Source organism: Poecilia reticulata, linkage group LG14 (assembly GCF_000633615.1).
Source record: "Poecilia reticulata strain Guanapo linkage group LG14, Guppy_female_1.0+MT, whole genome shotgun sequence".
Taxonomy (NCBI): domain Eukaryota; kingdom Metazoa; phylum Chordata; class Actinopteri; order Cyprinodontiformes; family Poeciliidae; genus Poecilia; species Poecilia reticulata.
The window spans coordinates 23,879,046-23,906,589 of record NC_024344.1 but is presented as its reverse complement, the minus strand read 5'-3'; the positions used below and the strand labels follow the sequence as shown (position 1 = coordinate 23,906,589).

Here is a 27,544-nt window from a genome sequence, read left to right as displayed (position 1 = left end):
GTGCAAGTAAAGTTGCATTTGTTTTTAAAAAGAAATGATTGAAAACAAAATTGTAAACATGTGGAATACATATATCATTAGCCAGTATTCACTCTATGTAATGAGAGCCAGTACCTCTGCAGTTAAAGCTGCAAGTGTTTTACAGTATTGTTGGTCTAGTTCCTAGTGCAAATATCTCGTGCACTTGAAATAAGACATGCATGAAGTGAACTCTGGTTCGGAATGAGACCCCTCCAAAAGCAAGGAAGTGGACTATAGTGCAGGGCATTCTGGGTAAACATAACCAAAACAAATGTGAGAGTTTGGCCCCTGCAGGAGAAATGGTGAATGGTCTTTTACCAAACACTAAAGAGAAATCCTACAACTGCTAAAATCTGATGCCACTCCATGTCTGTTTACATTTTATGAAGAGGGAAGTTGCAATCAGTGTCTTCTTCAGAGGTTTTCATGTCGGTTCCTTTAGTGGTTCATGGAATAATGCCACAGCAGGCTAGAAGGGGAACAGGTTTTTCAATTAGTTTGGATCTTTTGACACAGTGCAGAGTGAAAGAAAACTACAGCGACTGAAAATGTAACAAATGTTGCAATTTTAGTCCCCAGTCACACCGAGTCTACTGGTGTGAAAAGACCCTAATTGAGCTGCCCTCTCTTTTAGGGCAGTTTTAGTTTCAACTCTTTTAATAAGACGATAGAAGTTGGCTTGTAATATTGAATTGTAATCAGAAATGTATATTTTTCTTAAACTTATTGAGAATAAAACTGACAAATATGAATGAGTAGAGCTGCATTTAGGATTCAACCAGATAAAGACAAAGAGAATGTCAGTAGAAAGAACGAGAGGGAAGTAAAAGGAATGTAAAGGGCCGGATGCAACATGATGCAATGGTATGAAAGTTTTGACATGACTTCATCTACTAACATTTATCAATTTTTCATTTTTCAAAGAAGACATGAGTAGGGTGAATGCGGATCCATCTCTGAAAACTAAACTTTCACCAAAGTAGGTTTTGCGCCCTGAACCCCAGGAACATGACTCGGAGAAGAGAGAAGAGACTGAACTCTCACTGGTGAGCGAGTGTGTGTGTGTGTGTGTGTRTGSGTGTGTGTGCGTGTGTGTGTGTGTGTAGCCCAGCCTCACCTTCTGTCAGGCAGAATGGGAACCCTCCAGCCTTTGATGAAGCTCAGAGCGTTGTCTGTGAGCTCCACCTGCAGGGGGAGCTTGGGCACCCAGACGGTGAGCTCCAGCGGCGCACTCAGGTGCTCGTAGCTGAAGATGACTCGAGCGTTCATGGAGCCCCGCGTCTCCTTACCGTTGACGAACACGTAGTCGCAATTCATGGAGACCTGGAAGAGATCACGGTCAGTCGTCAGAGGCCATCTATATGGTAATGGTCACATTGGCCGGGGGAGTGAATCTGAAGATTTGTGATGATACGCACGGCACAGCGTGGAGTTTCTGCTACAAATCACAGTAGAACACTTCATAAGTTTGGGCAGAAACAGAACATGCATTTGCTTCCCATGAAAGTAATCAGATGCACTCCAGAGGTATGAAGATTTGATTTCTTTTTACTTTCTATTCCTGTATGGATTGGTCAATATTGTGTAGATTGATTAGAAACAGAGTTTACTTTAGTTGTATTTATTCATTAACATGTAATTTAGTTTTGCCTTATTTTAACTTTACTTCAGTATTTGCATTAGAAACCAGATAAAAATACCTGGTAAGATTTTGAGTTTTGCAGTATATAAGGCAGTATTTATGCTAAATGGGTGTAATAATTATTGAATAGTGAATAAAAGTGAGAAAGAACTCAAAAAGGTTGTTGTTTCTTAACTGGGAAGCTACATTTAACAGAACAGGAAGTCTTACTTTAAGTGTACCAACACATTTGCTGTAGAAACTAAAAATACTTGGTAAGTGACAGTCTGTTCTATTACTATCAAATCGGAAGTCTTCCACATGGTTGTCAGTCATAACATGAACATAAAATGTTTTTATAGTAATTTAGCTGAAGTCACGATCAACAAAACAAAATTTCATTCTTGAAAAATGTTAGTTTAAGTGCAATTAATCCATGAGTTTGACTTTATTGGGTTGTTAAAATTAATGAGATGTTACATTTTAAATGCAACTGTAGATCATTAAAGCACAATTACTGTGCACATTTTCCAGATATTAAAACAAAAGATGACTTCACAGGATTTACGCACCATAAAAAAAGTCTATTTTCTGAATGACCTCTGCAAACCCAAAACAAAACAAAAAAAATCGTATTTTTTACTTGTGGTCCAAGAGTTTGGAAGCTTTTTATATTCTGATCAACACGACATTCGAGGAGCCTGCCAGCATTGAGAGAAAATCTGGAATGAATCGGTGGAAATCAGCTGCTGTGTTGGGCCGCAGTGAGGAATCCAGAGGCGTCCTCGGCTCGGCAGAACAAAGCCGACAACAACTGCTGCAAACAAAAATGCTTACAGGCTGCGGGCTCCTCTCTAATCTCATTTGCAGCCTTTATACAGTCAAATTAGTGCTTCCAAGTAACCCCAGTGTTTGTTAAGCTTGTGCAGAGCAAATTAGGCGTTTACACCAACTCCCTGACACCAGAACCGTGTCGCCGTAATCGTCTATGAACAATTACACGTAATATGCCACGAGAAGCTCTTAGGCAAACATGTCACTCTTCTGACATTTAAGATGAACTTTGCTTAGACCTGCTCATAAATAAACATATTCACACATTTCACCTTTCACGACACATTCCTGTAATGGCATATCATTTGAGGCACAGAGAGCATGAATTCAATATATCGACTTTTCTAAATTTAACTCTAAACCATTTTTCAGATTTCCCATCAAATCAAAAACCCTCCACAGCTTCATTTGAATTATAATAAATACCGACCCCCTCCCCCACGTTCAACCCCCAACAGTAAATTATTAACTGCAGAGGAACTGGAGGGCTTTGCTTTTGGGTTCCTGCTAAAGATTTATCAGATGTTGGGAGGTGGCTGGCATTGTAATCAGAGGATCTAATCTGCGGCGAATGGAGGTCGGCCTGGCCAGTCTTCTCAGGGCTGGGGATTCATCATAACTGGGAAGAGGTCTGGGTAATATAATTTCCCACATGCAGACATCGCAGCTGGAGTGGAAGGCCTTGGGAAGATGACAGGGTCCCTCTCTTCGGCTCAGCTGATGCAATTTTTTATTTTTTTACTGAATTTAAAGACGAACTTCAAATTTCATAGATGTGACTTTAATATCTATAAACTAACCAATCATGGTGGTCTTATAAAATCAAATCTGTCTCATAACCTTTTGATAAACTTAATCCATATAAAATTGGGGTCTTGATCTTTTCAGGGCTTTTAAAATTGCATTTCTATTTTACTTTAGGGATGAAATTTCACATAGGTTAACGCGGAGGCTCCAACTGCTTACCAAAGATAGTGTTGCAAGGTTTCCTGATTTGGCATGTATGCCATTTTTTTCCCCCTGTTTTGTAAAAAACATGTATTCTCCAAGAAAATGTGACAAATTTTAAATAAGATGATAGGTTGCACAAAATCATTCTTAGATAATCAGATTTTAGTCTGGTCAGTTCTGTCTAGTTTGAACTCCTTTCAGAATGAGCTGTTTATCTTCTGAATTAATATTTTAGAAACCTTCCAGCTCCATCATGGTTGAGTCAGTGATGGGTCTTAGGCCCGCATAGGGAAGGCGTATAATAATTAAGCCGTATGCGAGTGTGAACTGTATTAAAATTAAAAGAAGCAGGAATGTATTTATGGGTTGGATGAAAAGGTTTAACTGTTCTCTCCTGCATGTCTCAGAGTTGAAGTTTAAGGCTCTGTCACTTTGAATCCAGACAAACTGCTGCTGGCCACACCTCCATCAACCCAACACTTGCACTTGAAGTAAAAATAGCTGCAAACAGATGCACAATTAGTTTGCATCTGTTTGCAAACAGATGCAAACATCGTGGTTGTGCAGGTTGTGCTCCTGCACAACCACGATTCAGCCAGTGGTTCTTGGATGGTAAGTCAACAATAAAACAATTTTATTTTCCAGCAAGGTTTTTGAAACAGCTCACCAGACACCAAAAAAAAAAAAAACCCTAATAAAATGACTTTTTGTTTTACAAAGACTGCTGATTTTTTATAAAGTCAATTAGACAGTTTCTAGCAGCAAAAAACCCAAATGGAACTACAAAAATGTACAATATCTGAATTTTGCATAATGGGTCCCTTTTTTACCAAACATCCAGTGCGAATGTGTAAATATATGTATTTTTTAAATATAAAAAGTCCCAACTATGTTAAGCTACTGTTAAAAGTTCTCTCATTATGGTGGGAATTGGAAGCTGTATTTTCTGAGGTGGCAAAAATGATAAGAACTACTGATATATACGATCAGAGCTACAAGATAAACAGAAAACTCAACACCATGACCCCCAGCCAGCTATGATTAATCACAGTAGAGAGTGCTGACAGCATGAGCCTGGCGCATCCCCACCAACTGCCCGAAAAAAAAAAAAAAAAACCTTCCCGGAGAGCTCCGGCAGCCCTTTAGCTCCTGCAGCTACAGCCGCCGATAAACTTGGCCAGCTAATTGCAAGTCAAAAGCTGTTAGCGACTCTGGGTATCAGTGGTCCTGCGGGGGCTCGCTGAGGAGGGCTTTCACACTCTGAGCCACCACATGCCGTCACACGGCTGCTAATACTGTGTGGCATCCTCCGTGGGGCCGGCAGATTGCCTGGGTGTAGACGGATCGTCGGAGCGCCGCCTCAGATCCGTAGCTGATCTTGGAGCACAGCATCGAGGACCAGTCGGGTTAATGTGAAGGTGAAAACACCGAAGGGCGTTTCACACATTTATTCCATGACATTAACTGAACTAATTTCCCAAATAAAGGCAGCAGTTTCTGTCCTTTCAGTGATTTTACCCTAACGAGAACTCTCACACGGCATCGCTGATGATGCTGTGTAAGTTAGTTCACCCACATCTTGCAGAGACAGCAGTGTGATGCTAGTATTCTGCCATTAAATGAACTGAAAGGATTGTTTAGTGTGGTTCTGTAATAGTTTTCTTACATGTGGCATCATATCCCATTGAATTTGTGGAAAACTGAATAAATCTTATGAGAATTGGAAGGCTCAAACATGTTCACTATGCCAATTTTCTTACTCATGCTAACTTGGAAGATTAAATCCTTTTCAAAATTTGAAAAACTTATTTTCCACAAAATATTGTTCAGATGAAAGAAAGATCTCTGTTGAGGTTCCTTTAGGCAGGGGATCAGTATGAGGTTTGAATTAAGACCGCTGTTTTTTTGTATTTCTGTTTTTTGTAACTTGTAGTGATCCGGACAGGTAATGTCCTACTTATAACACCTAAAAAAGTTCAAAACCACCTAATGATTTATGCCTCATTTGAATTTGTGTTTAGTATGCTCCACTTTGACAAACAATAAAGACAATCAAACAACAAGAGCATAAATGGGTAAAAAATAAAAATAAAAAAATTGAGCCATCCTGTTCGACACTCACTCACACTGCAGTGTAACAGAAATCCTCCCAGATTTTGCTTTAAAATTAAATGTTGAACTAAATTAATTGCTCTGACATTTTAACAAATGGCGTCGTCATTTAGGGGTAATGCATGCGTTTCGGCGCAGACAGAGCTGACATATGGTTAGCACTGCAGGGACCGTGTCTTGTGGTTGTTTTGACATTTTTTTTCTCTGTGTGATGAATATTATGTGTTTGCTTGAGGAGCGCCACTGTCAGCGAGTTCATTTAGCTCGGTTAGCTAAATGAAGCAGCCCCCATTAGCCTGTTGATGGTATTATTGATGATGAAAATTTTCCATTGTTTGGATGACCTTTGAACTTAAAAGCTGTTTGTTTAAATGTAATAAGGAACAATCACCACTTCATGAGGCTACCAGAATTTTTTTCCTCTAACCTCTGCAAGTATTTTACCATCAGGACACATTAGTTTTATATTCCAAAGATTGTAAATGTCCAAGTGTGCTCCAGTTCTCACAGTAATTATTAAATACAAACATGGCCTTAATCGGAGATCTTGAACTACGGTCCACGTTAAATTCATGGTACTACCAAAGGTAAATGTGTCACACTGACAGAGAGGAGAAAAACATGCAGGGTACTGTAGGCATGCAGGATGAACACAGGCGTGTGATGTGATGTGCAGACACAGGGCCTTATCTCTGGCTTCAGATGGGGTTACGTGAGTCAGATCCCCACAGGAGACAATGATCAGTGGGGGACGGTCAGAGTTGTCCACCACGGCCAGCAAATCCTCCCTACCCCCTGAAATGCTGTCACGCTTTTTTCCCCTTGGTCGTTCCACCTTCTACAGCAGCCGTGCACGAACACACACAGGTTCACGTACACACAAAAACTGGCTTATCTGCTACAGGCTCTACATGCACACTGCAGCTTAGTTATTTCCAGAGAAGAAAGAACTAAATAAATAAAAGCGACAGTAAAGAAAAATGACAGCCTCCCACCTATTTTTACTCCCAGAGTTTGAAGGAAAAATACAACAGCCAGTGGGTTGGTAAATATCCAAATGAGAGCAAGAGGTTTGAAATAAAGTTATACTACCGTAAGAGTGGAAGCGTATTGTAGTTTTTGTTAAAGTGTTTGAGCTAAGGGCCTTTGTAATGAAAGCAGTCCAGTCCTTACCAGGTACCTACATTTTACCTCAGAGTATCTCCAGGGTATTTACAGGTTAACCTATAGGGTAGTGTTTCCCAACCCTGGTTTTCAAGGCACAATACCCTGTATGTTTTAGATGTTTCTCTGCTGTCAAACACCTGATTCAGCTGATTTGCAGTTCAGCAAATACATGTCAATTGAAACCACCTGGACTGAAGTAAGGAAACACCTAAAATATGCAGGGCAGTGTGCCTTGAGGACCAGGTTTGGGACACACTGCAATAGGGTATATTCCTGCAGGATTCCTATTGACAACTTGCTGGGTAACTAACAGACTTTTAGGCTACCTATGGGGTACTAATAGAAATGCCTACAGGATTTTTTAAGGGTACTTACATTGTACCTAAAGGGTTTTGCTGGCTAACTTACAGGTTACCCATATGATCCCAACAGGGAACTAGAAAGATTGTCTTTGGGTACATATTGAGTCAGTAAGGGCAGTTGTACTTGAGATTTTAGATGGTATGTGATTAAAGGGTACCTTTTAGAGTAGTAGGGTGATGCTTTCATCACCTAACTACTGGGGATAGATTTAGGCTACTTAGACTTCTCACCTAACACGTGCATAAAATTGACTTACAAGGTTTCTTTAGCAAACTTAATGAGATCTGGGAGGTGATCAAAGGGTGCCCAAGAGAATCACTGCAAGGTCCTTTTAAGGTCATGCAGGGCATCAACAGAGTACCTAATACCTGTTTAAGCCCTTTCTCACAGGTGTGACTTTAACTGATTCTTTCCTAGTCAGCCCCAGCCAGATTTGTCTGCATGTGCAAATCTTCTCTGTTGTTTGGAACCACTACAGGGTTGTACAAACTGGACCTAGTTGGATGTTCTGCACAAGTGATTTGATTGGCAACAAGCTGCTTTCGTTGATTTATCTACCACAAATTGGGAGGTTTATGTGACTATCAGTGAAGGTGGTACTTGCAAACTCCTCATACAACAAAAATGTAACCACCATTTTCAGTTCACAACAAGGATGCAGTAAATGGTGAGATGAATAAATCTAATGAGAGAATTTTGGAGAAACTGGCTGCCCAGGGGTACATCCACAAAATGATATTGGACCATTGACACCCAGGAATGTGAGCCCACCCACAGTTTCACATTCCTTCCCATATTCACATATACTTAGTGAGGAACACACTGCCAATGGAGACACACCCAACCTGGCTATAACCAAACCAAACATTAACTGGCTACAGTGATACTTGACAATGGAGAAGGGACTTTAGAATACTTATAGGTATTTAACAGATGCCTACTGACTACTGGCTACTTACAGGGCTTCTTTAACCAAATTACAGAGATCTGTGGGGTAATTCAAGGGTACCCACGAGAATTGTTACATGATACTTTCAGGGTACCAACAGAATATCTATTGGGATACCTTCAGAGTACTTACAGTGCTCTGAAGGTAACGGTAGGATACTTATAGGGTACCTAGCAGAAACCAGAGACCTATGAAGTAATTACAGGGTGCCAAGGAGAACAGATCTATGATAATTTAAGGGTATCAACAGGATAGGATAGCCACAGGGTACTTACAGGAAAGGAAGTCACATCACAATACAATGCAGACCTCATTCTATTGAGGTCTGCATTGTTACTCAATGGAGACTACTACTCAATGCAGAAAACTACTGAGAACCCTAGGTACCCAGTAGTTTTCATGGGTTGGTTCCCAGTCTCTCCAGCCTCACCAGAACCCCTTTTATCCATTCTGAGGGTCGTTTTATTGAACTGTCATGACTCATGTATTTCCTAAGCTTGAAGGGCTCATTTTAAATTAGCCGAGAATGTTCAATGGCAGGATCGTCGAAGCAAGTCCACTCAATATCACACGGCCCGCTGCCTTGTCTTTAATGGATCATGAAAAATGATGAATGACGTGCTGAGGCCAGCCATCCCCCTGCAACACCTGCTCTCTTCTACTGACAACACAATGCAATGCAACCGAAGCCCCAACACCCCCACCGTCAAGACACAAGTCTCTACAGTTGATACATTGATCAAAAACCTGCCATGGCCCTCATTTATAATTTAATTTGCTCTCTCCCAAGCATATAAGTTACTAACATGTACAAACTCTAGTACAAGATGTGAAGAGCACAAAGAGAAGTTGGTCCAGTAGACAAGAGAGAGAATACACTGGACATATGCAGGAGCCGACAGAGCACAATAAGAGCTAATGGCGTCATGGCCCCGGTCTGTAAAATCTGCCTGAGTCGACCTTCAGGAGCTGCTCGACCATGGAGAGAGCTTTCATTAATCTGACTCCATGTGATTATCACTGAGAACAGATTCCTTATTCTTGAAATGGAAGAAATGAGTGGGCTAAAATGTAAAGATTTCACTTAGGGGAAGCCAGTAATGAACCTGACAACTTAAAGTTGATTACATTCTGACCTCCTGCTCGCTCAGATTTCATTTATATGTATATATGCTCCTGTGTTCAAACTGTCCCAATACCTTTAAATAAGATCCAGGGGTTGGAGACATTATAAAGCAGAAACAGGTTCAAAAGGAATGATTTATTTTTTTTTTGCTGCTTGTCAGGTTCTCTGGTAAAGGCAGAAGTTGACTTAAAAACAAACTTTTTTTTGTTCATATTTGCTGCAGCTGTCACTGCGGCCCTGACTGAAAAACATGAGGCAGACGATATGTGAAAAACTAAATTTGGCTCCTCCTAGTCTCTCTCTAATGCACAAACTCGTGAAAGCCTGGAAGAATCATCTAACCCCAGTGAGTCAGTGCAGTTACTGTGGTTACAAGCCTTCACAAGCAGCTTCAAAGGTAGCCTAATTCGCCAGAGTTATGCTTTAAGCATGTTTTTATCCAGAAACGTACATTAAAAACAGGTTTTACTATAATTAGGAGATGGTGCTGTTTGTATCCTTATAGCATCTGATAAATAACTATGCAAGTTTGGACTTTTTAAGGCAGAATCAGCTTTACAAAAACAACACAGTATACTATAATTCTTCTTATTTTTAAAGGTAATGATGATTTGTTTTTAAAGTTATGCACACACTCTTTCAGAGGAACAAATATGGTTTCAGCTCCTTTTTGTTTGTACCTCCAGAGAATCTTCAGTGGATGTGTTTTGTTTGGGGTTAATTATATTTTCTTTTCTAAACTGAATAGATTTTATTGTACAACCTACAAAAAAAAAGACAGAAAAATCCTGTTTAACAAGGTTATTGTGATGCAGAACCAAAATGCTCTCAAACAAACAAGATAAAAAAAGAAAGGTAGTTTGTGATTTATTTTCATCTCTAAATGACTGCTTTCTGAAGCGTTAGTCTCCTTAGTTTCTTAAAAAACAAAATCAACACTAAACACAAGGAAAAGCAGTCATAATTGCCAAAAAGGAGAGGAAACTGCAGATCAGTACATGGATGCATTAACTGTCTGACTGTAATGTTTCAAGTCCCATGCATTGAAACTCTGAAAAGTAACATATTTGGACATTTGAATGGCCATTCTCTGCCTTATATCAGTTTTAATGACCATTAGAGTTTCAACTGTCACTTGTGTGTCTGTGGTGTGGATCCTCTTTGTTTCAAGTTGAACAAGTCACTTCTGAGAAGATGAATTGGTTAAACACCAGCTGAACAAAAACTGCCCTTAAATCAAAGTGAAAACCCCCCACATCAGTTTCCACCGCCACAGTTTGAAAATGTATCACTAGGATGCAACATCGATTGGAAAACATCAACCCAGATTCTCCAATATGCTCAAATGGACTGAAGTGGTCATTATCTTGTGCTTAAAAAGAAATGTATTTGTCATTAAATGAAAATCAATGGATTTCTCGTTCCTGGCAGCAGTAATTCCCACATTCAAACTGTGATAAGACAGCTTTGAGAGTGTTACATATAAAATAACTATAAACACATCTGCCTATCTTATGGTTTTGGAAAAGCAGATGGTTTGGCTGTGGGGATGAGCTATTTATCCATATTTTTGTTACTTTTGGCTCCAAACAGTCATTAAAATCATTTAAAAAAGAAAATTGGTGTACAATTGTTGTGAAAATGTAACACAAAGAGGCAGAAAGAAGAGAAGCAGCAGCTGCTGGAATGAACCCAGCAGGAAGGAACCGACACATGGTTGCTATGAGATGTCCTGCAGTAAGTTGCACAGATTACCAAAACAACCAGCAGCAACAGTGGCAGCATTTAGCATTTAGTTAAAAATTATAATAATATTTAATTCAGTTCATTTGTGCGGAAACATGTTGGGTTCTGAAACACAGATACAGATCAGAAACACACATGTTCTGCTCCTCCATGGTGACTCCACCACTCTACAATAATTTAAACAGCCACTTGACATTTATGAGTGACTAAATTTATGAACGATATTTGGCCTAAATCTAAATACACATATATAATATCTCTTATGCAATTTGACTGTTTTAAAATATCATTCTTATTTATTATATTAGATTTTTTTCCCCCCACTGATTTGTGTTTATTCTTTTTTGCTGAATGAAATCTTACATTTAAAATGCAGTTACTTCAGGGGTATCAAGATCAATAGCTTTATTTTGATTGTGGCTTAAGCAAAATAACTGCTCTGGTTCAACAGATGCATAGTTTTTTGCCAGAACATCCAGAGGAAAAGAGCATGTCTTGGCAGCTGCAGTTTTATGTCTGACCTGCTCTGTGTGTGCCATCACTACTCAAAACATCCTGTTGATCGGCACTTACTAACAAATTAGTCATCAATAAATTCAAGAGTTTTACATAGATTCTTGTGAACTAGAAACTATGTAAAAGTGATTCCAGCTGCTTGCGAATAGTTGAAATCTATTAATAGCTAAACTACCTTTTTAAAAGTTCAAACAACAAAGATATCGTAATATGGACAGTGGAGACCATAAAAGCTAGCATGTACAGTCTTATTTACTTTTGTTTTTGAGGGTTCAGCCAATTTGTGCCAAGGAAATAAATGATGCTCCTGGATTGGTTGCTTTGCAAATGCCAGCCAATGGTGTGTCAAGTAGCATTGCATCTTGGCATTTCAGGTTCCCAAGCTGCATTGTCTTTTGAATATATTAGATATTCACTATGAAAAAGTTATCCAATGGACAAATATTCCATAAATAATCTGGATGCATTTTATTGAAAAATGTATGACTATTGAACCACATATAAGCAGGGGTTCACTGCATAGGGGGGTTTTGAGGTACACTTAATTTTTTCACACAGCTTTTTTTTTCCATTTGGTTTTAATTTTTGCTCAATAAATAATGACAGTAAACTCTGGTGGCTGTGGTTTACAGTGTTTTTCAAAGTGGGGGCCACAGCTCACTGGAGAGTCAAAATTAAAATCTAACTGCATTTGAGGCTGAAAGTTAAAGATTTGAGCAAACATCTCCATTTCTGTCAGTTTTTGAAACTTATTTCAGAAAACTCCTCAGGTTATAGAAAGATGTTTTTTGAAAGACAGACTAAGTTTTAGATTTTTTTTTTAAAGGTCGCCTATAGGTCTTAAAGGGTGAAATTTAAAGAGCTGAAAACGAGAGTCAACTGAAGTGGTGGTGTTCGCACTACTGAATGTTTTAACATACATTACTCAACATTTACTTTCTCCTAAAAGGCTTCTCCCACCACACCACCACTTTCATTAATCTCACCAGTGCAAAACAGCACAATGACAGATCAATGCTCCCTATACAGTTGTCAACTATGGTTGTAGTTGACTGGAGTATAAAAACAATTGCACCGGCTCATGTATATTAGGGTTGTTGTAGGTAGAAAAAAAAGAAGAGTACATTTCTGCCAAAAAACTCAGAAATTCTGAGATCAAGCTCAGAAAATTTCTAGAAAACAACATGGACATTTCTGAGTTTTAGAATGTCATTAATTTGCTAGAAACAACGCAGAAATTTTCTAGAAAAAACATTGGTATTTCTGAACTTTTCAAATTTGAAAATTTCCAAGCTGTTGTCGACATTTTATGAGATTAATCTCAAAATGTCAAAATTTTTTCTTGCAAATTTTCAACTTTTGAATCTTTTGGCATAAATGGACTCCATTTTTTTCTATCTACAATGGCCCGAATGCACTGTCTGTTGTAGATGTGGCCTACAAGTTGTTGAATTCCAACTTCAATCAATTTAATTGAAGTATATAATTCTGGAGTTTTACTGTTTTCCTGCTGCTCTAGAAACAACTAGAAACTTGGTGGGAACTGTTCTGCAGGTTTGGCACTTCTAAAAGCATCTAATGGAGCTTTTACTGTTCATTTGTTTCGTTATCGATTTATATGTAGAATCATATCTACCTCCCCTGATCGCATCCAAGGCAGGAATCAAATCAAAAACACATGTGGGGCAGCTGGAAATGTCTTTTTTATGCTTTCCTGATGATGTGACTGTGGTTCTGTGGAGGGCTAAAGGGATTACATTTGCCCCGAATCACATCTCACAGACACAGGCATGGGGGAAATGTGGTTTACCGTACCTTTACGATGTCTTCATTAGACGACTTGCACTGCACAAAGGCTGAGACGTCGGCAACGGCTCCGTTCATCTCTATGGAGACCATTTTGACGGGAATAGCCACGGTGCGTCCGGTCAGAATGGCTGTGTTGATTATCTCTGTGTCCTGTAGGGAGAGAAGGGGAAAAACAGGCATTCATGACACAGTGAGAGGCAGGGAGTGATTTTCCTCCATAATTCATCATCGTGGGCGAAGTCCACATTTAAAAATCATTACCATGGCGGCCCCCGTGCCGTCCAGGTGACGCTCTCAGAGCCAGACCGCAGCTCGTTTCTGTGCACTTAAATATCTTTCCTTGGAATTCATCAACTGACATTTTCATTTCAAGGGCACTTTTCTCCCAATGAGTGAGTGGAAATAACAGAAAATGAGATTTGAAAGAACAGGAAAGTATTACCCTTTACTTTAATCATACAGGAAAGTCATTTTGGTTCCATATTGGGTCTAAAATTCAGGATAGACATTTAGAGTAGTGCACCACAGGGTGTGATGCATCTAACCTTTATATGATTGGAGTTATAGCACTTTAAGATGCTTCATATTGTCGTAACATGAATGAAAATGCTTTATGAGGCGTTTCAGTAATGCTTCCTTTTCCTTCATATGGTATATTTTGTTCTGCCCCTTCAGTAAAGGTTCTCGTTCTTCGCAAACTAATTTTTGGGTAGACCGAAGAAAATAACAGCAGCCATATTCAAAGAGATACCGTAGGTAGAATAGCTTCATTCAAGAACAAAAAGAGCAGAAAGGAGGATTTAAAATTCATCTAATACATAATTTCAGCTAGCTAGACTGACAAAGAGTAAATTTTCATAAAGTGTCTGTAAAATGAAGAATTAGAGGTTGTTGCAGTTATTTAAACTCACAATTTGATCCAAACTATTAAAAACTCTGAGCACCTGCTGACATTTTGTATACTAAATGATAAATATTGGAAAAATATTAGTGTCTTTTTTTCATGACAGTTCTTATTAAAACTGAGATCAGATAAACATCCAGACATCTGTCGGTCAATTAATGATTCTTGTAGGAAGAATGACACGTTTTTTTAATCACTTTTATTTTAAATAAATGTTTTCTTTCTTTTTCCTGACAACCCTGAATAAATACTGTTACAAATGGAATATTATCCTCTTTTTTAAATCCTCACAGATTTACTTAAACATATATGCACATTACTTATTTATGAGTTTTGGGGGGATATGTTTTCTCATTCTTGGCAAAATAGAAACCCTGGAGAGGGTCTAAATTTATGAAAGTCTCCTAAAACTAAAAATAGTACATTTAATTTTCAGCGCAGCTCTTTTTAATGAGTCTGCAGAGCGTACAGTAGCATCCCTCCCCTTGTGGGTTTAATCTAAACTGCAAGGCAAAGAAGTGTTTAGCAGTCAGAGGAGAATTACGCAACCTCTGCACTTATAATTTAACACACAAAACAAACATTTCACGACACTTGTGATGTTTGTGCTGGTTTTGTTTGACCCCCACTTGATATTTATTGTGCCAACCTCACCCAACTCTGGGATCGCTGCAGCCTCTGTCTAATAGTATAAATTTGCATTTATTTGCACTTCTTAAAACTAGAAATGTGCAAATTCATTTGTAAAGAGCTGGATTTACAAGCTGGGAGTAAACTTTCAATCTAGTTTGAAAAAGATACATAACTACATATCTGTAATGGTGCGTCTCTATTACAGCAGGGGTGTCCAAAATTTTGAAACATGGGCCAAAAATGTCAAGTTGAAACTACTCCAGCAGCAACATTTTATTTTATTTTTTTTAGCATTTTCATTACAATTGTAACTGCTCCATTTGCTGGCAGAGTAAGTTCATGCAGTAACATACAGGTACGCTACATGTCCATCTTACCTTGCAGATGAAATCTAGCTAAACTAATTTTGCTAGTTTGGCAGTATTGTCTCAAAATTGTAATTTTTGATTGCTTGATTACAATGTAATGTTATACTATTTATAAGCTAGAAGTGAGGTGAATGCTAGTTCTTAGCTTGTGGTTTGTTTATTGTTGTCATAGCAACTGCCTGTCAAGATTGCTTTTAGTTACAAAGTTCACGGAAGTGTGACATCACATGAGTACTATGTATAAAAAAATATATTTAATGCAAAAACATTTTAGCTTTAAGCATATAAGCATTCACGGACTCCCCTAGAAGAAGAGTTAGTCCCTGAAGGTCAAGTTTAAAGTGACTTTTAGTCACCTTTAGTTGCCATAGCAACTACTGATTCAGCATTTTCTGGATCACTGTCCAACATTAGTCAGTAGGTTCTTCTTTCTTATATCAAGAATGACGTGTCAAACACAGAAGAGTTAAAGAAGGAGGCTGTATGCTGAATTTTAAGCTTTAGCTGCATCTTTTATTTTCTCTCTAGATTAAAGGATTTTGTCATTTTTTTTTACCTTTTTTTTTTTTTTTTTTTTTTTGTCTAATTTCCACAGCGGATCCTATGTGGGTAACAGACTGGACTCTGGGGTAAAATCCTAATTGAAAGAGATCATCCTCCTAAGCTCCGCTCGCCGTTTTGGCATCTGGAGCGCATTCACCACACGGCACACTTTGCAGATAAATGTACGCTGCTATGGGAACTCTAATTATGCTCACCTGAAAAAAAAACCAGTCATCACTGCACAGAGTTATCATTTCAGTAATTACCATGTCTGCAAAAGGCAGCCAGATACCTGCCAGGTACAAAAACGTGCTTTGTTGATTTGGTACATACTGTTCTGAACTAATTTAAGTTTGGCTTCTTCAGTGTCTTTAACTATACAGAGCTGGGGTTTCCTAACTTTTTACCACAGGGGCCAAATTTGTTCCTGCAGGTGCCATTTTATCCCTTCCCAGCAAAAAATTGCACCGAAAATATTTTAAGGCAATTAAATGATTTCCTTCTTAAGAAATGACAGAAAAAGTGTCAGCTTACATCAAATGTCATTGCTGAAAGGCCAAATCTGTACCTTTCTCAAATTATTTAGTTTAGACTAAATCTCAAACATTTGATGTTTTTAAAGTATTTTACACCATTTATACACTAACCTGTTTTCAAGCTTTTGCAGAAGATTATTTTCAAACCTCTGTCCTGTTGGAAGATACAGTGCAGAATGGAGTCAGTTTCTCTGTGAAAACTTTCTGTTTTGTCTAAACTCTGCCCAGAGATAAGAGTCATTTACTTGCAGTTATTGTCCCTGTATTTAATGAAATCCATTACCCAGCAGCTCCATCTGGCCTCTGGCTTTTTGTTTGATGGGTACTGAGGCGAATAATATTAGTCAGACATTAAATCCTCAACTGTACATTTCACTGACATGTTTGTGTGTGTCTATGAATGAACATTGACGTATATTAGCATATAATTTATGACTTTGCGTTCAACCAGCCTGAGAAACAATGAATTTAAAAAATAAATCACTAAACATTGGGTAGATGTCTTAACGTTAAGCTTTACCACTAACCCATGTGATGCACCATTCACCAGGCTCCTTCTTGCTTGGACTTTTTTCTCTCTTCAAAGCAAAAATGTAGTCAGGTGTTTTATGCTAGCCATGCAGTGATGATGCTCCAAACACAAACCTGGCTGCGGTATTTTCATGTTTAAAAACTAAAGAAGGGAACATCCAACGCTGAGGGTTGTGAAAACGAAGCAATAGAAAACTCTGCAGACTTACAAGGACCGATATTTAGCAGCAACATACAGAGAACAATGATACACGCAGAGTTCAGCCTCTTTAGACGGTGGTTGGGTGAATTCAGAAAAAGTAAGTCACTGTAACCCAATAAAACCAAAAATATCTCAGAAACAAGATCTATTTGTAAAGGTTTTAAATTTTAACTTGGGCAGAACAAACTTTGCTTTTCAAAAGGCTGGAAAGAATTTTATTTTTGTTAAAATGTTTTCTCATATAGTCACTTATGATATACAGGTTCTTCTCAAAAATGTGCATATTGTGATGAAGTTCATTATTGTCCATAATGTAATGATAAAAATTAAACACATATATTTTAGATTTATTGCACAACAACTGAAATATTTCAGGTCTTTTATTGTTTTAATACTGATAATTTTGGCATACAGCTCATGAAAACCCAAAATCCCTGTCTCAAAAAATTAGCATATAATGAAAAGGTTCTCTGAACGAACAATTAGCCTCATCATCTGAATCAACAAAGTCACTCTAAACACCTGCAAAAGATTCCTGAGGCTTTTAAAAACTCCCAGCCTGGTTCATTACTCAAAACCGCAATCATGGGTAAGACTGCCGACCTGACTGCTGTCCAGAAGGCCATCATTGACACCCTCAAGCAAGAGGGTAAGACWCAGAAAGAAATTTCTGAATGAATAGGCTGTTCCCAGAGTGCTGTATCAAGGCACTCTGGCAATGTGGGAAGGAAAAAGTGTGGGAGAAAACTCTACACAACGAGAAGAGGTGACCGAACCCTGAGGAAGATGGTGGAGAAGGGCCGATTCCAGACCTTGTCATTCGGAAATCAAGGTGCCAGAGTCTGGAGGAAGACTGGGGAGAAGGAAATGCCRAAAGGMCAGAAGTCCAGTGTCAAGTACCCACAGTCAGTGATGGTCTGGGKARCCATGTCAGCTGCTGGTGTTGGTCCACTGTGTTTTATCAAGGGCAGGGTCAATGCAGCAGCTATCAGGAGGTTTTGGAGAACTTCATGCTTCCATCTGCTGAAAAGCTTTATGGAGATGAAGATTTCATTTTTCAGCACAACCTGGCACCTGCTCACAGTGCCAAAACCACTGGTATTACTGACCATGGTATCACTGTGCCCAATTGGCCAGCCAACTCTCCTGATCTGAACCCCATAGAGAATCTGTGGGATATTGTGAAGAGAAAGTTGAGAGACGCAAGACCCAAAACTCTGGATGAGCTTAAGGCCGCCATCGAAGCATCCTGGGCTCCATAACACCTCAGCAGAGCCACAGGCTGATTGCCTCCATGCCGCATTGAAGGCTGCAAAAGGATTCCTGACCAAGTATTGAGTGCATAACTGAACATAATTATTTGAAGGTTGACTTTTGTGGTATTAAAACACATTTCTTTTATTGGTCGGATGAAATATGCTAATTTCTTGAGACAGGGATTTGGGGTTTTCATGAGCTGTATGCCAAAATCATCAGTATTAAAACAATAAAAGACCTGAAATATTTCAGTTGGTGTGCAATGAATCTAAAATATATGACCATTTAACTTTTATCATTACATTATGGAAAATAATGAACTTTATCACAATATGCTAATTTTTTGAGAAGGACATATATATATATATATATATATATATATATATATATATATATATATATGATAGATGGTCTCACACCAACACAACGTTTCTCTTTAAATGGCCAGGTTCATCTTTGTATCTGCTTCAAAACAAGAAAAGAGATTTCTAACTTTTCATTGTTCTTTGTTTTTTCTTTTTCACCAAATACTTTTGAACCACATAACAGAAAAACAAAAAGCCTAAAACTTGATGAAAACCCAGAGAAAACCAGTCAGGAGCTGAAAATGAATAAAAACACACCATCTTTTTATCTCTTACTAAACACCGATACATTTATGACAGTTTCAGGCAACGCTGAATATTTATGGTCCATATATGGTACATATATTTAAAAAAAATGTTGTTCAGATGAAACTGTCGACTGATCAACACTTTACGCTCTCACATCAGAACACCAGACTTTGTTCTTGTAAAAAGATCAATAAAAACAGAAACATGTTGGAGATCTTATTCTGTAAGCTGTTCAAAAGTAACACCTGGAAACTAAAAATCCTCACTTTATTTCAGAGTTTGACTAGAAGGAGCAAGTTTTAATCAATGCTTCTGTCCTGAAAGTTAATCCAACTTCTTGAGACAAACACATTTTTAGCATTTTTGTCTTGTGGAAGGGTTACTGTAGTGCGCCGTTTTAGAAATATTGCAATGACAATATCTAGGACTGCTGCTAGCCATTCGGGCGCAATAGCAGAAATGTGTAGTTTAGTTTTCAAAACGTTTCTCTTAAATAAGGAGCAAGAAGACTGATTTTAAGCAAGATTAAAATTAAGAAACAAAATATAATGAATGAATTGTAACAATAGTTGTGTTTCCATTACAATATGCGCAAAATTGACAACATTCCACCAGTGTAAAAAAAACAAACACATTTTTACAATTGTAGAATTTCTGTTAAATAAGAAACACAATTAAACTCACACATGAATACATTTTTTCATGTGATAAGTCATTAAAAAACATGGCTTTTGTTTTTCAACATTACAAGTTGTTCATGACGAGATGTTATGTAATGTGAAAAAAAATTTTCTACTCCAGTTTTACAAAAATAAACCAATTTACAGCCAAAAAAGCCACCTCATCTTAGTGCCAATGTTTTTATTTTTTATCAAAAAACTCACAAATTACAAACTTACTTATAAATTACACATTTATATGGTCAATGGTAACACAGCTAGTGAGTGTAATACAGAATCCTCTAAAACTCTGTTTGAATAAGAGATTTTTGTGTTATCACATGTTTGCATTTGATGAAAGCCCCTAAAAATAAGAAGACTGTCCAACTTCAGAATCATGAAATGCTTTGTTTTCCTGAGGAAGATTTTAGTCTTTAGATGGGCAAAGCTGGTAGAAACAAAACCCGAAAACACTTGCAGCTGTATGAGCCATTTTCAAATTCACATCCTGCTTAATGTATTTGCAAAAATTATTCACACATCAAACTTAAAAGGTCTAAAGAGCAAAGTTTCTCTGAAAACAATCAGGTAACCCTATGTCCATCCGCCTCCTGATATTTTTTTCGTAGCCATAAAAACACTTGTCCTTATGTAAAACATGAGTATATGTTGGAAAATTACTTTTAATTATTGGTTGTCAAAGCATGAATGGACTGACATGTGGTGACAGCTAATTATTATACCAGAACAAAAATATCTGATATAAAAAGATCAAAACTATAAAAGTTGAAAAATGCAAAGAAGCCAAAGTTCAAATGAAAGCTTCAGAAAGGACCTTTTAAAAGATTCCATGAAAGTCTTGCTGATTGCCATGAACAGCAAAACATGAACCAGATGTCAAGATGTTTGCACATCACTGGAAACTGGTAAACCAGTTGCTTCTCATCAGGACTCCGACGGTTCTTCTCAGTTAAAGCTGCTTTGTCCAAAATATTTGACAAAAGATGCTGCATCTGAAGCCACGATGTAAACAGGACTCAGTCATACATATAAATTGGTGCACAAAAAGGCGAAAGAGATGTTTGGTTTGATTTTTACTTTAACTGGAGTTTAGGTTAGTGTCATGATTTGTGATTTGGTGAGGTGAGGGAAGACGCAGGCAGACCAGGATGAAGATGAATGATGGGTTAATGATGAATCCACAGAACGGAACACAGGCAGCAAGAACGTTACACGACGAGGATCCGACAAAAGACAAAGACAACAGGTGGGTTTAAATACACAGGGAGGGTAATCAGGGAACTAGACACAGCTGGGAACAAACAGGGAAGACACAGAAACTCACAGGGGAACAGACTAATAAACACAGAAAAACCTCAAAATAAAACAAATACACAGAAAACACAGATCACAACAGTTAGGGGCTGTAATGAAATGAGTGATAGAAATTAGATTTTTTTTAATGTTGAGATTTCTTTTTAAATTCAATACAGATTCCATCAAATTACCCCAAAAAAGTGGGTAATTTGTCTCATTGTGGAAACTGTCCCATATTACGTAAGGAATTCAAATTACTTTCTTCAAATTGCAAGATTGTAATATTTTATCTTATTTCCAGCTGATGCTGGGCGCAAATCTGTCACCCGGAATATTGACGTTAAATGACGTCACGGTGAGACTTGAAACACTCTTCCAGGTTCTCAAAAGTGTGAGCTGAACTCATGAACTGAAAACTGTGCGAACATTTCTAATTATGAAACAAAAACAAGAGTCTGACAGGAGCTGAAGTTGTTTTACAAAACAAAGTGGTAGAAGCACCCATGTCTTCTCATTCTGCAGCGCTGCTCAACACATCTGGGCACAATATGCATGCAAATCCCGAGTGTCAAGGGAGGACAAGAGATTTTAAGTGAACCTTATGTTACAGCAGATGGGCCATCCACAACATCATAACTGGAGCTCAAGTATATTTAATGGAGCTTCATATGCAGAGCAGATCTAATTATGCAAACAAATACCAGCCAACTGGGAGTTATCTCGCTGACAAGCCAAGCACTGGGTCTTAAGAACTGCAGCTACGCACAAATAAACTGTTAGCATTATTTATGTTGCTGCATATCAATTCAACACTCCTGCTGAGAGGTCTCAGTCTACAGAGATGACCTTTGTCCAAACCTAAGTGCTCTGGAGGAAACCCGACGGTATACAAGCTTCTAATCCTCCCAATAATTTATCAAGAGCAGTAAAATGTCATTACAGCCAAAAACAACAATTTAAATCTATGATGATTAGGGCAAAAGGCAGAGGGGAGTCTGACGCTGCCGACGTCTCTGGCTTGATTAATGTCCTTTTGTTTACTTAATCTGTTTACTGCCTTCAGTAATTACTACCTGGTGCCAGGAAAATACAGGGGACACTTGGACTTGTTGGCTCATAATTATTATCATGTCATCAGCGTAGGTGTTGATTACTATTATGTTTCATCATTTCACACTCGGAAAACTGTAGAACAACCAAAACCTTTTACATTTTGTTGTTTATTTTATTTTCCTGTTTCGATTAAATTAAATTAAACACAGTTAAGCCTGAAGTCTTCATGCATTGTAAGAACACAACCTCCCTGTCTGCTAATATGTCAAGCTAAACACTTCTCATTTTAGGCTGGTCAGAAATAAAGGTATTTATTTTAACTAGAATTAAGAATAATTTTTTTTTTAGCTTCGTCAAATTCAGGATTTTGCATACATTTTCCTTATGATTTAATGGAATTCCCAAAATGCTCAAATATTTCTCTCAATAGTTTGCAGGCAAAAGTAAATCAAGTCCTAATGAGTCAATTCTCAGTCTGAAATTTAGACTTTCTTGCTTTTCAACATCAAGTTTAGAGAAATATGTTTTAACAACATGGCTGGATTAAGGAGCAACTGAAGTGGTAGAGATTCTGGATGATAAATGTGGCTAAATAGGCTATTAATATTATTTTATTAAATCAATATTTAATAAAATATTGATTAAATATGCAATTCACATGTAAAACGGTATCAACGTTTTACATGTGAATTACATATTATCTCATATATAATTGTATATGCATAATAATGTGTAATTAATATGCAGTTATGTGTTATGCAGTTTTAACTTTTTACATTTAAAATAACACTGGTAATTTGTGTTTAAGATGTTTTAAAAGTAGTTAATGAAAAACAATAATGAAAAGAAAATTCATATGGCTGTTTTGGTGCCGCATTTTTATAAACAATATGATGTCGAAACATAAATTTCAATTATTATAAAGGGTTTTATGTGCAGAATGAAAACAGGATCCATTAGGTTTTTCAGATGCCCAGTAATTCTCCGTTGAGTCTCTTTGAAGGGAAACACTCAACGGAGTTTAGGTTGTAAAACACATTTTTCCACCACCACCATAGTTTGGGTTGTAAAACACACTTTAGGTCTTTGCTAATATTAGTGTATCCCTCCTGTAGGATAAGTGTTCACCAAGCAGCTGTAATTTGCAGAACAATTACAGGTAACAGTAAGACCGGCTGCAGTTTACACAGTAATTTCGCTGCATGAATCAGGTAACTATATGATACCTTTACTGTTTCCCACAGGTTGCTAAGAGCAGATACAACGGAAACGGAAAAACAACAAAACGTTTGAGCTTAAATAAGAAATAAGGCATAAAAATGAATTTTAAAATGCCAACTTATTACACTTAAATTAACAACAGACCTTGATATTATCAAACGCAAATATTTTAATAATCTCCACTTTAATAATCTCTTGCAGGAATAAAATGAAAGGATCAAGGCTGATGAGATCATTTCTGCTAATGGCTTTAACGAAAAACGGGCAAAAAAATCTGTTATCCTTTGGCCATCTGTTTTAAATTTTAAAAACTCAAAATTAAACCTGTACAGGCAGGTTGTTTTTTCTGTCTCTTTCAGCAGGATTATGTAAAAACTAGCAATTTAATTTCATAGGGGTCAGGCATGCACAGTCAACCCAGCCAGCTTTTAAATTTCATTCCATTTCACTGAATTCAACTAGGATTTAATAAGATACTTTCAGTTTTGAAATGCTGAGTTTTCTCTATTGGGAAACATATTTACCAAGAAGCTTGGAAATCAAATGTTTTCCTATACCTGTACTCAGTTTTCTGAACTTTATAAATATTGAGAATAATCATAAAAATTCATTTCCAGACCTTGTATGAAGCGTTTTTTTTTTTTTTTTAAATCCTACTCACCATAGCCAGAGGGATGATGGCCTGAATGTCCCGCTGCACCACAGTGAGCTCCGTCACGACCTTTTCCGAGTCCGGCACCGGGTTCTGTCCCTTGTAGTCGATGTTCCAGTTGATCCTCCTGGTCACCGAGAGGCTGGTGAAGTTCTCCATCTCAAAATCTAATTGCATCATCTCCACGTTCCCCAGCACATCACTGCCAGATTAATGAAAAAGAAGAAAACACACAAAGCACAGTCAAAAAAAATTTTTTTTTAAACTTTGCAGACCACTGGAGGAAACCCTGATCTTTCTGGAAATGAAGTAGAGTAATAATTAGCAATATTGTTGAGTAGAAAACATTTTAAAGTTACTGTAAGAGAATGGACTTCTATAGATTTCCCAAAATGAAGTAGAAAATATTGAGTGCACATTAAAGCGGACCTATTATTCAAAACGTACATTTTGAACTTACCCAAATAAAATGTTTTATACTTTCATATCATCTACTTCCAACAACAGCTTAAGCAGTTAAAAAACAAACAAACAAACAAACAAACAAACAAACAAACAAACAAACAAACAAACAAACAAACAAACAAACAAACAAACAAACAAACAAACACTCAGCTGTTTTTTGGCAGTAAGTTAATGTATCTTCTTTCTTGTGACAGGGATATTTCAAAAACATCCCTGTCACCTAGCAACCCCAACTAAGCCCAGCCCGTCACCTAGCAACCCAAGCTGAACTGCAGCACATTTTTTTCAGTTGGTTTTACTGCTGTATACAGTGTACAATGGCTGCTGGAAAAGACAAGAGTTTTGTTGTATACGCACTATTCAGAAACCACTTGATGTATTCTTGTTGGTTGTGCAGGACGCGCCACTTTTGCTTTTCAAAGCAGTTGTATAATTGTGCATATGTTTGTGAGCATAAACTTTGAGTTGGGCAGGCGTGGACAGCAGCTACTTATTTGGATTTAAAGTGACGGAGGCCACAAAACAGCTCATTCTGAAAGGATTTGACTAGACTAAAATCTCATTACCCGACAATGATTTTGCGCAAAAAATATAATGAACATGTTTTGTATAAACCAATCCTGACCTGTTCTTGGAAGCATAACAGGTCACCTTTAAGTGAAGATTCATAGAGACACTTCTCTATCAATCTGGTGTCTCAGAGTATCTTCAGTTTGTTGTCCCTCAGTGTGGAAAATTCAGGTGTTCTAGCAGCAAAGCGACAGGCAAGACAAAGTGTGCACATTCATACAAAGGTCAAAATACAAGAAGAATATCGGAAGAAATACTCTACAGATATTAAAAAACATCATTCTGATTCAAAATGAGAAAAAACAAAGTAGGATACATTCATGTTCTGATGAAGTCAAGGATTTACACCAACGTGTTTGACCGCCTGAACCAGGGGAACCCGGTGGAGCACGCGGAATAATACTTTACAATCCCAGATGAAAATGAATGCTAAACCCCTGAAACAACATCTGTTGTACATCTGTACAATCTAACATCTGACTATACCATTTTTGTTCTAGGGTGTACTTACTTTATTACATTAAGCTGAGTTTTTACATGCAAGAATAACACTAAGGAGCTTAAGGTTAGGTTTTTAACCAATCTATCATGGTTTCAGATGAGTCTGATTTCTTTAATATTTTACAGGAGATCTGACTGAATGGAAGCCGATCTCACCAGTTTTTTTCTCCTTTATGCATGAAACCACTGAACTTTGGTTTGGTTCACCTTATCTATTCATTTAAAGAAGTTGTCAAAGCGTAAATGAACCAATTATTGGTTTTAAATGCAAAGATCTTTTTGTCGATAAACAATCAGCGCTCTTTAATCCTGGTTCAGTTTTAAGTCTGTCCCTCTCACCTTTAGAGTCCAACCAACTGAAAATCCTGCACGTTTTCTGCAACCTGTGCAAACCGATTTCAGATTTTGAGTTTAACTTTATTTTTGTAAATTTAAGACATTACAAAAAAGAAAACAAAGCTATTGTCTTACAAACCAATAATTTACCAATAAAGTAACAGGATGAGTCCAAGGCTTACATTTGCCAACCCGATTCTTAGACTCACCAGAAATAAATCTACTGTCCATGTAAGTACAGAAAAAAGCCGAAACACATCAATATTTTATTTTGCTTATCTCTTTAGCATGTTCAGATATTAAACCTTGTAAATTATAGTTGCTAAATTAAATAATTTCTGAAATCCAGAAGGAAAACTTTTGTTCAATGCTTAATAAATTATGTCCAGTATTTCATATGCACAATGTTATGAAATTTTAAAGTACTTGAATAAAAAGTGTATGAGTTGGTTCACATTATGACTTTATTAATATGAATAACAGCTTCTTTTTGTGACTTGTGACTTTCTGAGCAATATGACAACCACTGCATCAAGGAGGAGTATTTCCATGTATTATGTTTTATTTTAAACAATAATCCAATAGTTGTTGCAATTTTATTTCTAAAATATTCAATATGAGGCTTCCAACTCAGTTTGTTGCCCAGAATGACAAATAACACATTTTGGTGTCTCATAAACTGTCGATTTTAACTCCATCTTTGCAGCTTTTTCTTATTTCCTTTTCGATTCCAACTAAATCTTTGTAGCGTTTTCTCATTTCCTTGCAACAGGCACAAAACCCCCCCTCCCGTTTGTTCACCTCATTTTTACTATCGCAAAACACGCCGGTGATACAGGAGCGATGAAAGTCAACCAGTTATCAAAAGCCTGCGAGCCGGTCCTGTAATCCCCGGGTTCAAGAAGCCTAACATTAAACTGTCTCGCCGGTTGTGAAGGGGCAAATTAATTCCCTCTCCGCTCCTGATGGGAGTCGTTCCGCCCAGACGTCACCTTTCGCCGAGAGTGAAGCGCTCGCTGTCTGCTCGCTCACAAAAGCAGGAGCCCGCCCCCTGAATTTGACGTGTGAGGCTTTTAATGAAAGCGAGATCAAACTCCATAAGATCCTCCGCCTACACCGGGTTCCTCTCCCTGGAACATTGTGATGAGATCTCTGCCTATTTGTCTCGACATCACTCACTGAAAACAAACACCCCTGTCTGTCTGTGAGTCAGTGGAGCTGTCATGAACGCGGCCCACCGGAGGGAAGGCAGCGCAGGTACAGTCGCTCCATATGAGGCCGACTGGCTGTAAGCTGGGAGGGAGAGACAGAGGCCTCCTCTATCCAGGTGAAGAGCTCCTGAATCAGCATGAAAATGATTCCTGCTGCAGGCCGACTTAAACATCCAGGTAAAGCTGACATCAAGAGAACATCACACCAACCCTGTTTAGTCCGCTTTAATCCAACTAAGCCTGTCATGGTAAATTTCCTGTATTTATTGTGATAAATGATGACATTGTTTTAAGGCTACTTTCTGGTTCCAGTTCAAAGACCAATAAACTTTAATTTAATAAAGAACAGATAACACTAGAACTTGGGGATATTGTAAAAAAATCCAAAATAAAACACAACAAAACAATAAATACACAGCAAAAAACACAAAATCTTACCAAGTATTTCTGTCTAGTTTCTCATGCAGATATCATAGTTCACTTGAAGACAAAACTAACTTAGAAGTAGCTATTCAGAAAGATATAGGAGCTTGTTTAAAGCTAATAATTTATTACTATTGTGAGACCCATGTGACCTTTAAGTAAATAACTCTTGCTGTTATTTAAAAAGTTTTTCCATTTCTTGTAAACAGTCTGTTTGCTCTTCATTAACATAAAAAAATGCTAGAATTTGCTTAGGTTACTCTAGTCAGCTGCACATTTCTTTTATGTGAACGGTGTTCTTTTCTCAGGTTACCCCAGTCTCTTATATATATA

General features: G+C 37.7%; 1 protein-coding gene across 2 annotated transcripts in view; it reads right to left on the bottom strand.

The window, feature by feature from the left end:
* tmem132e (transmembrane protein 132E) overlaps positions 1 to 27,544 on the bottom strand; it is a 443,650-nt gene that overhangs the window by 35,289 nt on the left and 380,817 nt on the right. For both annotated transcript variants that reach the window (XM_008428504.2, XM_008428502.2), the window contains exons 4-6: positions 23,715 to 23,907; positions 13,222 to 13,365; positions 1,139 to 1,344 (exon numbers count right to left, since the gene is read on the bottom strand). In XM_008428504.2, the coding sequence (XP_008426726.1) occupies positions 1,139 to 1,344; positions 13,222 to 13,365; positions 23,715 to 23,907 (543 nt within the window). The remainder of the gene's footprint in view (positions 1 to 1,138; positions 1,345 to 13,221; positions 13,366 to 23,714; positions 23,908 to 27,544) is intronic.